The sequence below is a fragment of the Dasypus novemcinctus genome, chromosome 4, assembly GCF_030445035.2.
Source record: "Dasypus novemcinctus isolate mDasNov1 chromosome 4, mDasNov1.1.hap2, whole genome shotgun sequence".
Classification (NCBI taxonomy): domain Eukaryota; kingdom Metazoa; phylum Chordata; class Mammalia; order Cingulata; family Dasypodidae; genus Dasypus; species Dasypus novemcinctus.
This window is the reverse complement of record NC_080676.1, coordinates 152111895-152124130: the sequence shown is the minus strand read 5'-3', so window position 1 is coordinate 152124130 and position 12236 is coordinate 152111895. Positions and strand designations below refer to the sequence as shown.

At 43.4% G+C, this 12236-nt stretch overlaps 1 protein-coding gene across 1 annotated transcript; it reads right to left on the bottom strand.

Moving 5' to 3' along the window:
- Positions 1–1848: 1848 nt before the first annotated feature.
- On the bottom strand, positions 1849–9979 carry SOD1 (superoxide dismutase 1). The gene is made up of 5 exons (XM_004468609.4): positions 9803–9979; positions 6200–6296; positions 4192–4261; positions 3286–3403; positions 1849–2238 (listed from the first exon to the last, which is right to left on the bottom strand). The coding sequence occupies exons 1-5, from the start codon at positions 9872–9874 to the stop codon at positions 2125–2127; spliced, it is 471 nt and encodes a 156-aa protein (XP_004468666.1). The 5' UTR covers positions 9875–9979; the 3' UTR covers positions 1849–2124.
- Positions 9980–12236: the final 2257 nt, after the last annotated feature.

Genomic DNA, 12236 nt, shown 5'->3' with positions numbered 1-12236 from the left:
CTTTAATGTGTGCTATTCTTCCTACACTACGTTAAGGTGGAAAAGATTATACAACATCAGCATTTGAGCTGTTAATACTGTTTTGGAATCTAAATTATTCGTATTCTCAAAACACTTCCATTTGTAATTGTTTTGATTTTTAGCATTTCACTCATAATGAGTACTGGTTTTGTTAATTAAAACTCATTGCAAGTGTTTGCAATGCAATCAAGGTTTTTCCCCTTTCCCCCTCCCCCATTGGCTTTGTGGTTGCTCTAATTTGTAAAGAGATTTTGCTGAGGGAAAAAATTGGATCTCAGTGTTACACTGTACCATAAACTATTTGATTGCCTGGGTGTTATTTAGAATAGGTGTCTTTTTTACCGTTCCCGTTAAATTTTTCAAAAGGGTAAGAGAAATCAAGGTTAACATCTGCAATCCAAAAGCTCGTCTTTTCTGTTCAGGGACTTGAAAATGCAGTTTGCTGTAAGCCTTGCTTGTTGCCTTTAACTTTTTTAAATTCCCTTGCTGAGCAGAGGTATACTAACTTTATGCCTGTGTACTTTATTTCTTTTACTTAAAATTGCTGGTCTCATGAGGTTATGGGTTAACCCAAGAATTATTACAGAAAGACATCCAAGTCAAGCCTGTATCTTTAGTACAAAAGGAGTTACACAAAACTGCTCAGTGCCAAGGAAAAAACTTTGAGTTAAAAAAATCCAAGTGTTTATAGTCTTGTGAAAGCTTTTTTTCTTCTTAAATGAGACTTTTTCACAAATGTCCTATTTCATATCCTGGGCAGTTTTTTCCTTTCCCTTTATTCACAGACCAAGCGGCTTTTTCACTTTGGTTTTAAATAGTACTCTGTAGCAAAATCTTTGACAGGGAAATCTTATCTGGGACAGTGTTCTTGTGTTCCTGCTTTAGGAAAATTTTTTAAAAATGCCCATTTCATATCTGTAACCCTAAATTACAAAATTTGTCCTTGTTTTATGTTGGTCCACTAAGCAGTTTGGAAGTAATGACCTGAAACTGCCTCTGGAAAGAAACACGTATCTTCTATTGAGTACCCAAATTTCAAGTTCCAACAGAACTGAGACCAACCTATTTGCACATGACAAAACCCCAAAAGTACAACAAAGTGGCCATAAAGGGCTGCAGGTGAGTATACTTGCACCTTACCCCACCCATTTAACAAATTATTCCTAAATTGGCAGTTTTAACCATTTTATCAACTTAAAACTTCGAACACACTACATGTTGTCTTTTTTCCACTTAGCTTTCCCTCCATCGCCTACATTTAATAAGATACCTCATATCTATGATGTTTAAGGGAAAGGATTGTAGGTTATACCTAGTTTCTCAAATAATATTCTGCAATTTCTAATTGAACAATAAAAACTGTTCACAGGTCCACAAAAATAGACTGGGCAGGAGTTAACCTTATTTTTAGCTGGGACTACAGCTTACCTTTGACCATTTCACTAAGAGTTATCAAGGGATTCTCTTAAACCATAACACCTACTTTAAAACATAAACTTAGGTATGTTAATAATCAAAATACCAAGTTGCTAGTGGGAAAACCATTTTAATTTCCATAGTGCTGACAACAGAGGAAAACTTATTGTCTATGAATGGTAAGGTTCAGTCTTAGCTAAAAGACCAGCTGCTAAAAATTTATACATTTTGATGGTCTCATTACTCTTTCAAAAGAGCTCTATGAAATCGTTAATACCTGTTACTAAATCTGTTCCATTCAAGGTCTATACTAAAGAGTACCAGCCAATTTAGAATTTCAATTTGGGTATTTTAATAGGCTCAAAATAAAATGCTATATATGTTTATTCACAGACATCAAAGAGAATAGAAGAAATTCAAACAATTAAGTTTAATACCTATGTGTGATTAGGTTTGGCAAAATACAGAGATCACTGAAACAGGCATTTTCATTGAACATGTGCTGTATAAAACTATACAAAAAAATCTTCCCAAGATCACAAATCAGTTCTCACAAGTATTTAAAGCAATTTAAAAAAAGAGTCAGACAAATTTTTAAGATTACAGTGTTTAATATCTGTCAAGGTAAATGTCTATACAGCTAGCAAGATAACAGATGAGTTAGCAGGACTGTGTCCTAGGGAATGTTTATTTTTCTGGGGCGATCCCAATTACACCACAAGCCAGACGACTTCCAGCATTCCCTGTCTTTGTGCTTTCTTCATTTCCACCTTTGCCCAAATCATCCTCTTTTTCATGGACCTTTAAAAAATGGTGAAAACAACAACTTTGGGCTATCAAGCAATAACCATCTCTTCCCACCAATACCCAAAAGACAGTTAAGAACCACTTAATATTACTAAAGAAAATAATGTTAAATCTATGAGATTTAACTCATGAGGGAAACAGTATACTAATACTTAAACTTGTAGTAAAAAGTACGAACTATTAAAGGCTTTTACTTGATGACATAAATCTTATACATAAGTTGCCTTTAAATACTAGGTAGATGTTGAAATACTAATACCTCAAACAGTACACTGTTCTAGACCACCATATATTGGTCATAATACCCAATGTGATAAATTCTAGTAACCTAAATTAAGATTATCCATCTTTTATAATGTAAATTGCTTTGACCAAAAAAAAAAAAAGTGAAAATGAACAGAACTTCAAAAGCTTATGCATAATGGTGCTATAGAGGCCTATAAATAAGAGGTAAATCAAACTGAAGAATAGTATTTTAAATTTTGTTCATAAAACAAGATTTTTCTGCTTCACAACTATGGCTGAAGAAAATGCAAAGGAATAAGTTACTGAATATTAACTGTCCTCGGGGATAGGCTTAAAGGAGCCTACACTACTTGCTTTGCATGAAGAAGCTGTTGCTCCCAAGGGTAATTTAGGGCAACCTCTTCACACATGTCAAATAAGTGATAACTTACACATCTGAATGGATGTTTATAATGAGGTCAGTTTATACTTTACAAAATGATCTGTTTAACTACAAGGGGGAAAGCCAGGTGTGGCAAGAAAATCTGGCTACCAGAAAATGACTACTTCCATTTCCCCAATTCAGATCTAATATCAAATATAACATGTATCTTAGCAGAACAGTATTCATAACTGATCTAAACTGATTTCCACTTTAATCATCCAGCAAGTGAAATACTTTTTTCCTAATCTGAACAGAAGGTACAATTTATGTGGGTTCTGAAAAAACCTGGACTAATCATTTGAAATTGTAAAAGACATATGCCTATAATGTTAGAAGACATTTATGTATATCCTCATTATAAGAAAACTTACCACCAATGTGCGGCCAATAATGGAATGCTCTCCAGAGAGTTTGATCTCAGAGTCTTCAATCGACACTTTTGCCATACCATTTTCATCAGCAGTCACATTGCCCAGATCTCCAACATGCCTAACATTGAGAAATTATCAGCTGGATTAAGACTGATTTCCATTTAACTTAACGTGAGGACAGTATATGAGCTAAATTTAAATTTGGTTTAGTCAGATATAGAAGAGTAGGCTAAGAGATATATGTACTATATATCAAATGAGACCCACTTTTCCAGATAAAACTCTGGAAACATGCAAATTTAAAAACAAGTACCTAGACATTCTAGACTCATAGCTCTTCATAAAAGGATTCAAGAGTAAACACTCAATTATGAGTTATGCCTATTTGTTACTGGCACAGCTAAGAAAACTGTATCCCCAGGCCTCTGGTATAAAAATAAAGTAATCCTTGTCCTTAAATTTCCTGAACAGCTCTTAGAAAACACACATAATAATGGAGTCTCAACTAGTTTCCAATGTCAAAGTTCAAGCTATAGAATCTTCCCGTGTTTCACAATGGTAATAATATCAAGATTTATTTTGCTAGTGGCTGATAGTAATGTTATTCATGACATTTTCTGTATCAGTTCCTTTTGGCACTTGTGTTTTATATTCAATAAACTCTACAAAACCAAGTCATTTTAAGTGTTCCCATTTGTCAATTCCTTGGCCCAGCGATTAAGCGATACCAGCACTTGGCGGATAGGGGGGTTGCATGGGAAGCCAGGGAGAAAGGGAGCAATGAATTCAAGTGCAGATGTGGGGGAAACCACTTAATTATAGTCACATGCAATTTGGTAGTACTATATCCATAATGATCCAAACACCACTGCCATTATTTTAATAAGAGTTAAAATTGTCACTCACCTCTCTTCGTCCTCTGGCCCACCATGTTTTCTGGAACGAGGATTAAAGTGAGGACCTGCACTGGTACAGCCTATTCACCAAAAAGAAGGCAGCTAAATTATGAATCAAGGTTGCAAAGTTCTAAAAAGAAACTGATCACTGCTATAACCTCAAATGGAGAAAATACTGACCTGCATATCATAATTTTGAGGCTAATAAAAATAGGAAGCAACACTTTAGTGTAACAGCAGGTAAGGAGAAGGGGCAAATTCTGAGCCCTATAAAACACTGGTAAAGCTAATGCCCTTGTTTGGGCTTTGATTTCTTCACTGTAAGATAAAGGGGCCAGATTTGATCTTTTTTTTTTTCTTAAAGACTTTTTATTTCTCTCCTCTCCCCCCGCCCCACCCATTGTCTGCTCTCTGTGTCCATTCGCTGTGTGGTGTGTGTTCTGTGTCTGCTTGGAGACACCAGAATCTGTGTCTTTTGTTGCATTATCTTGCTGCGTCAGTTCTCCATATGTGTGGCGCCACTCCTGGGCAGGCTGCACATTTTTCCGCTCTGGGCAGCTCTCGTTATGGGGCGTACTCCTTGTGCGTGGGCTCCCCTACACCCTGCGTGGCACAGCACTCCCTGCACGCATCAGCACTGCGCGTGGGCCAGCTCACCACATGGGCCAGGAGGCCCTGGGTTTGAACCCTGGACCTCCCATGTGGTAGGTGGACGCTCTAAAAGTTGAGCCAAATCCACTTCCCCAGATCTGATCTTCATTGGTTCTTCTATTGTTAAAATCCCATGATTTATGATCCAAGTTTTCAAGAAGGTCGAGTACCTTAACAACAAAAACTCTCTCTCCCAGCAACACACTTCATCAAGCACTCTCCAGCTCCAGGCCTATACTTGGTGCCTGCAGAATCTACCATGGCAGCTATGTTCAAAAGCCAAGGTCTCACACAACTCCAAGAGGCAACTTTCATATTGTATTCTGCATACAGGGCTCTCCTGTGCCCTTGGAGGTGCCATTCACATACAAGGCAGGAAGTCCTTTCACTGCATGGCTTTCTTCATTCAGCAGCTGGTAGAGTTTCCACTGTTTATAACTTCCTGCCAGCCAGCCCCCCTGGAAGTCCCCCCTGGGAGGACAGGCAAGTTAGAGGAAGCAGCAAAGGAAGCCAAAGCTACAAAGCCATCACCTCCCAAACCTGAGACAGTAAAACCAAGAAGCAACTTGGGGAATTTTGGTTAATCACTGAAGTGGATTCAATCTGCTCATCAAACCACTGTTGGAAACCAAATTTTAGAATGTTAAACACAAGTTCTACCAAAATGAATCAAGTTATTAGGAAGCAGATGTAGCTCAAGTGGTTTGAGCGCCTGCTTCCCATGTATGAGGGCCAGGGTTTAATTCCTCGTGCCTCCTAAAAAATCGAAAAAAAAAAAAAAAAACCCAGAAAACAAAACAAAGTTCTCATCACAAAAACCGTCAACACCAAGTTTCAGGTAATTACTGAAATGCGGCCAGAAAAAAAAAATCATTAAATGTAGGTCAACCCCTAAAACTTTCATTAACTTGCATTGGACCCCAAATTAAGAAAAACAAAATTCATTCCAAAGCAACAACAGTTTACATACCATTTTTAGCATACATCACACTTTTGCACCACTAGAGAGGGGAACAGGGCATGGAGCTATTCCTGGGGGGCCGTGTGAATAAATGCACTCCCAGCTCACCACACCCAGCTCACGAACACCTGGGATCACTACAAATGGGAAGAAAGTAGCAAACTGTTCACTATTTTCTAAAATAGCACATCTGAGACTCTTACACAGTCACAACTAAAAGCATCGATCCCTTCCCCTTTCTTTCCACACTTCAGGCACCTGCAAACTAGATTGGGCTTAATGGTCATTTCAACCTGACCTCAAAAAACAAATGTTGAGGGTTTTACAGTTTAGGGGTTACTCTACCCAACCCTGTTATGTGGCCAGGTTAAGCACAATGTGAGTCCCCAGAGCTGCACATTCCTACCTTGTGTATTATCTCCAAACTCATGGACGTGGAATCCGTGCCGGCCTTTAGCCAGACCTGTGATGCATCCATGCACGAGGACCTTCCCACTGGTTTCCTTTATTCAAACAAAAACACCTTTAGTTTGAGACAACGCGTGCTTCTGAACAAAGAAAACATTTGGTGTATTGTTATCACTCTCTGAAAAGTAAAAAGAGCAGACTTGGGCGTCAAACAACTTATGTCCAATCCCCGGGCCCACCAATTCCCAGCTGTGAACCACCGGCGAGCTCGGGTTCCTGTGCAAAGGGAGGGTGATCTTGCTGGGAAACTTCCTGACGCCCGGGGGCCAGCTGCGTGAGGGAACCTTGCCCAGGGCTAAGCACAGTGGGCACTTAAAGGCTGGGAGATTTATACACTTAGAAGGGTTTGACTCTCTTACAGTGGTTATGTAATACGAACAAAGACTTATTTACCCTGTAAAGACTTTTGAATAGGTCAATTTACACATGGACAGTTTTGTGTATACGTCAAACTTTTTAACCCAAACCTTAGCACATCATATACTTCTCAGCACCTTGCTCTTTCTTTACTTGCTCTCTGGACACTGTTCCATATGACACAGATTTTTTGGAAAAATAAAGGCACCCTAGCAATACCCACCTGGCTGCCCTAGCAGCCTTGTCTGTCACTCTCCACTTGGTTTCCATCACAAATACTGTTGATCAGTAGCCAGAATATATCCCAATTCACTGCCCACCCCCCCTCCAAGCCCCTCCCCCGGAATGATTTTAGTCTAACCATAGGGACTGCTTTCTGAAGTCTTCTTGGGTATTGAAACTAAATAACTGTTAGGACAAAAAAAAACACAAAACACTGATGCAGGTGAAGAAAAGCAAAACAGGCAAAGGTGGTAACAGGCGACATCCCAGCACTAAGGACGTTCCCATTACAGCCAGAGGTCCCTCCTGACCACATATGGCCTCTACATCAGTCTTATGCACATAGGTGTCTCTGTGGTGGCCTTGGTTTGTTTTTAAATAGCCGGGGCTCGCTGTTCCAGGAGGTATCATTAGTCTTAAAATTGGACAAATGCAACTGCTGCCTTTTTTCTTTTCTTTTCCAGGATAGAGTCTATGATTCTTCTGAAGTTCCACTTTTAATTGCAGAAAAACGCAAATGTGAATTTAATCCCCCAAGAGGCCGTGTGTTCTCAAAAGCACTTGGAGACTTTATTTTAAGGGCAGTTTCTTTTCAAACCTCTTTTAAAGGGCACTGCATACAGCACACTTAAAACAGTGAGCTGCACCAGAACCGCCGAGAACACCAGTCAGGGAAGCAACAAGGGACACAGACCGCTTCAGCACTACTGTCCTGGGCAAGTGATGACGGTGTGGACAAGTGTCCATATTTTCCAAGACAAGCTAGGAATTTGGATTTCCAGGAGAAAAAGTCTGATTTTTAAAAGTTAGCAACTAATCCGAAATTTTTAAAAACCTAGATAGGCCACACCAAATACTGTTTATGGCCACTTTAGGATACCTGCCTATCTGCAGAGCAGGCCTGCTCAACTCTCCAGGGATCTTGATCAAGGGCAAAGGGCACCATGAGAACAAAGTCTGGTGTCTCAAAGAGGAAAACGTGCAGGGTGCACAGAGGAGGCAAAGACTACAGGAACCTCGGCTAACACAAAGATTCACAGCCCGCCTTCCCCCAGTGGCTAGCCCAGAGCCATTTCCCAGTGGCCGGAGGGAGGGCATGCCCCAGAGGCTGCTGATTCTACTGTTAAATGAATTAGGCGGAGAGGAAGAAAAGGAGGCAAAATAAAGTCTGGCAAATGAAAACACAGCAAAATTTAGTGAAATGCCAATAAGCCTTTTCCAGAAAATTTGGAGACCACTTAAAGGCAAAAAAATACTTGAAAGGAAATTCTTCCCACGGAATCATGGACTGGGCACGTACCTAGATTCCTGCCCCTGCCCTCTCACATTTCTGTAAATGACTTTAAAGATAAATCTCCTTCAGGTATTACAAGTTCTCCCATAATTATCAAGACAAGTGGAATAAAATTATTTCCCGCCCTCACCCCACCACCACCAGATAACCTCCCTAAGATGTTGGCACAAGTACCTTGCTTGTAACACAAATGTTTTGCAATACTGATAATAAGTTTATTTTACAAGGCGTTTCCAGAAGTTTGTCTTTGACCATCTCAGCAACCTGCCTATTGGTAGAGCAGTTTCAAAGCCATTTTACAGAGATTTTGGTTAAAGGGCCAAGATGTGAGTTATGAAATAAAAATTCAATGTAATGGAAACATTCCAGGTCTCTCTGATTTCCAAATCCCAAACCCCATCCACTACCCTCTACCAATAGTGGATGTCAATCCTGGATACATATTAGGATCACCTTGGAAACTTATGTTTGGGCTTGCTGCCTGCTGTCTCTGTGGTTGTGTTTTCCTGGTGTCTGCTTATCTTCTTTTTAGGAGAAAAAGGGACCAAACCTGGATCTCCCATGTGGGAGGGAGGGGCTCAATCTTTTGAGCCACCCCACCACCACCACTTGTTGAGTCTCTCATCCTGTTTCCTCCTTATGGCTCCTACTTTGTGTCAGTTGTGTCAGCTTGCTGTCTTGCTTGTCTTCTTTCAGAGACACCATGAACTGAACCGGGGACCTCCCATGTGGTAGGCAGTTACCCAACTGCTCGAGCCCTTTGGATACTTTTTTTAAAAAGCAATGCTCAGGCCCCACCCTCGGAGATTCTGATATAATTGGTCCGGCGTGGGCCCAGGTATCTGTATTTTTTTAAAAGCTCCCTTAATGAGTATACTGTGCACCCACGGTTGAGAGTCACTGTTCTGGAAAAACCCCAATAACTGTATCAAATAGCTCTGACTTTCCGGGCTTTGGAGGCTTTGAAAAAGCTTTGCCCAAGGCCCTCTTCTTTGCACGGCCTGACCCTGACCGAGGGCAAGGGTCAGCAAACTACTCTCTACAGGGCCACATACGGGTCCTGCCGCACAGTCTGGTTTTTTACAATCCGATCCGAATATAAAAACCATTCGTAGCTCGACGGCTGTCCAAAAACAGGCTACTGGCCCCAGTTTGCCGACCTCTGCCCTAAAAGCATGAAGTTGGAAAGGCAGCCCGGGAGGGGATAACGGGTGCGACAGCACCCACGCCGGCCGGGCCGCACCCGCCCCCCGCGGCTCCCACGGGCGCGCCCGGGCCAGGCCCGCGGCCTGGGGCTGGCTCTGCTCCCGGGCCTGGGACTGCGCCACCCGGACTGCGCGGGTCCTCAAGCCCGAGAAAAATGTCCAAGCAGGGAGGCTCCCCCGCGTCCTCTCCAAAGACGCCGAGCCCTCCAGGCCGGCCTGCAGGCCCCGAGGGCGGCCTCCCGCCTCCCGCAGGCCCGGCCCACGCGCTCCCGCCTGCGCCCCGCGGCGGCCTCGGCCGCGCCCCGCCGCCGCCACCCGGGCCCGCCCCGTGACTCAGCACTCGGCGGGGGCACGCGGGTGGCAGCCCGGCCGGCGGTCGCGGGGGCGTGCCGAGGGCGGCCTACTCCCCAGCCCCGCGCCGCCCCGGGACAGGTGCGCGCGCGGACCCCCGCGCCAGCCTTGCCTTGTGCTCGAAGAAGATGGTGCCCTGCACCGGGCCTTCGCCTTTGAGCACGCACACGGCCCTGGTCAACATGGCTCGCGGGGACGCCGAGACTCCGATGCAGAGAAGGATGCGGGAGACGCTGCCGGTGACGCCGGTGCAAAGCGGACCGGCGTCCGGGGGGCCGTTTTATAGGCCGGACCTCCGGGCCCCGCCCACCCTGGGCCGGAACCAATAGCCGCTCGCGCGTGCCCGCCCCCCGCGAGGACCTCGGCTCGCGACTGGTCGAATTGGGCTAGGGGCGGAGCCGAGGAGTCTCCGGCTCCCGCCGGCCATGAGCGAGCCGTACCCAGTCCAGAAACCTGAAACCATGGAAAAAAAAACCAGCCTTGGCTGCCAGACAGTGTGCTGCATGGATCCCAGCCCCCGCACCTGGGGAAAGGAGGTACATGTGGTCTGTTTGGAAGATCTGAAGTCACTCTAGAAAAACCCTTGAGGATAAATGACTTTGGGCCTATCTCATTTGTTATTTAGAAATTGGGATGCCCAAGCTGTGTAGCTTGTGGTTTTCATTTTCTGGTGCTTGCTTTTTTGGTTTTGGGTGCTGTGTAAAGTCGCTGCATCTCAGTGCATGGCCTATTCTTTCTTGCAGTTTTCCTAGTCCTTAGCACAGAGAGTTACTTACTTGGTGAGACAGAATGGTGGATTTTTTGTGAGATTTTTTTTCTTCATATTTTTCCTGTTTGACAAGGCCCCAGCCCTGAAAATTAGTTCTGATTGACTTTTTGAAGATAGTTCTGATTGACTTTTTGGACCTCCGTGTTTCTTCCGGCTTGGCTGTCACGATATCCAAGGAGAATGCTAGAATGGTTACATAACTGTGATAGCTGCATATAAAGAATTTTACTTATCCTTCAAGGAAAATATTTCAGAAACATATTGTGAAATAATCAAAGCCAGTTACAGAACACTACGAACTGTGTCAAAAAAAAAAGTGTAAACATATTTACTTGTGTGCATGGAAATGTCTAGAAAAATAGATAGGAGACGGCATTTTTTTTGCTAATGCCTTTCTTTTAGAAAATGTTTTACAGTGAACATGTATCTGTATGCCACAATATGGTTTAAGTTTTCCTAGAATAAGAATCCTCCTAACATGCATTCACACTTTTGTTGGCTGAATACTTACATAAAGCAAGAGGCGAAAGAAAGAGAACCTGTCCTCCCCTCAGAGGGTGTGCAAATTTGGGGCAAACGTTGGAATTACTTGACTCAAAAGAGGAAATGGGGAAGGTGTCCTGAAAGGAAAGATCGAGAGACAAGGAGACTTCGGCAAGGACCAACGCAGGCCAGAGTTTGAGAGAGTAAAGCTATACATTCTGGGGATTTCTGTATTTTCTGGGTGTGACTTAGCCTACCCCACCCCACCCCTGCAAGTGCTTCAGTACAACCTACATTTCCCCCCCAGTGTTTGATGGAGAGGATTTCATTGTGAGGATGACAAAATACTGAGTCCTAACTCAAGCCCAGTATGAAACAAGAACAGAGGCTGCTGCAGCCTCTTTATTTTGGAGTCCCCTGACCTCTAATGCATTCTCCATCAGAGTGCCACCCACTTTCCACATTTTTAAAATCATCCTCTAGAATTATATGTATTTGTAATTTTACTTGTTAGTACCTATTAGTATGCTGCAGACAGTTGGCATCTGCCAGACAGTTGCATAAACCTGCAAATCCTAGCCAAAGGGCCTTTGCTCAAGGTCAGAGTTTCTTTGGGTTCCAGGAAGCTGGAGAAACCCGTCTCAGTTCATTGTGAGAACTTGCCGATGGAGCAGCCACACATCCTAAGAGATGGCCCAGGACAATGAGTTGTTCCTGGTTTGAAATGTTCAGATGGAGCACACACAGCCCTTTGTTGGGGGTCTGGCAGGATTAGAGAACTGTTACTGGATTTTGTCTAGGTTCTTAACTATGCTGCAGAAATGAATTTCAAGAGCACATCGGGTTAGGCCGGTAATTTATTAAGAGTAGAAAGAGAAAGAGAAATGGGAGAAAATAACATCACGGGTCCCAGGTAGAGAGGAAGGGGCTGAAAAGTGATAAAGCAGGCTGATTTACAGACTCCAATTCCCCATTATCAATTATAAATGCCCAGGTTTTGCTTGTGTGTTGATCCATGCGGGGAGGGCGGGGAGGGGGGCACACACGAGAACAGGGTGCAGAGGGCAGGAACAGGGGTCCAAAGGCGAGAGAGAGCGAGCTCAGACCTTGAGCCTGTTTTTTAGACCGTTAATTATTCCACCCCTTTGCTGATGGCAGGGGAGGAGTGCAGGCTGTTTGCTGTTTTAATTGATTACCCCACCCTTCAATCCCCGAGGAGGTGAAAAAGTCCTTGGGGAATATCCGGGGCTTCTCCTGGCTTCTGGAGGAAATCTTGTTCTGAATGGCAGAATCT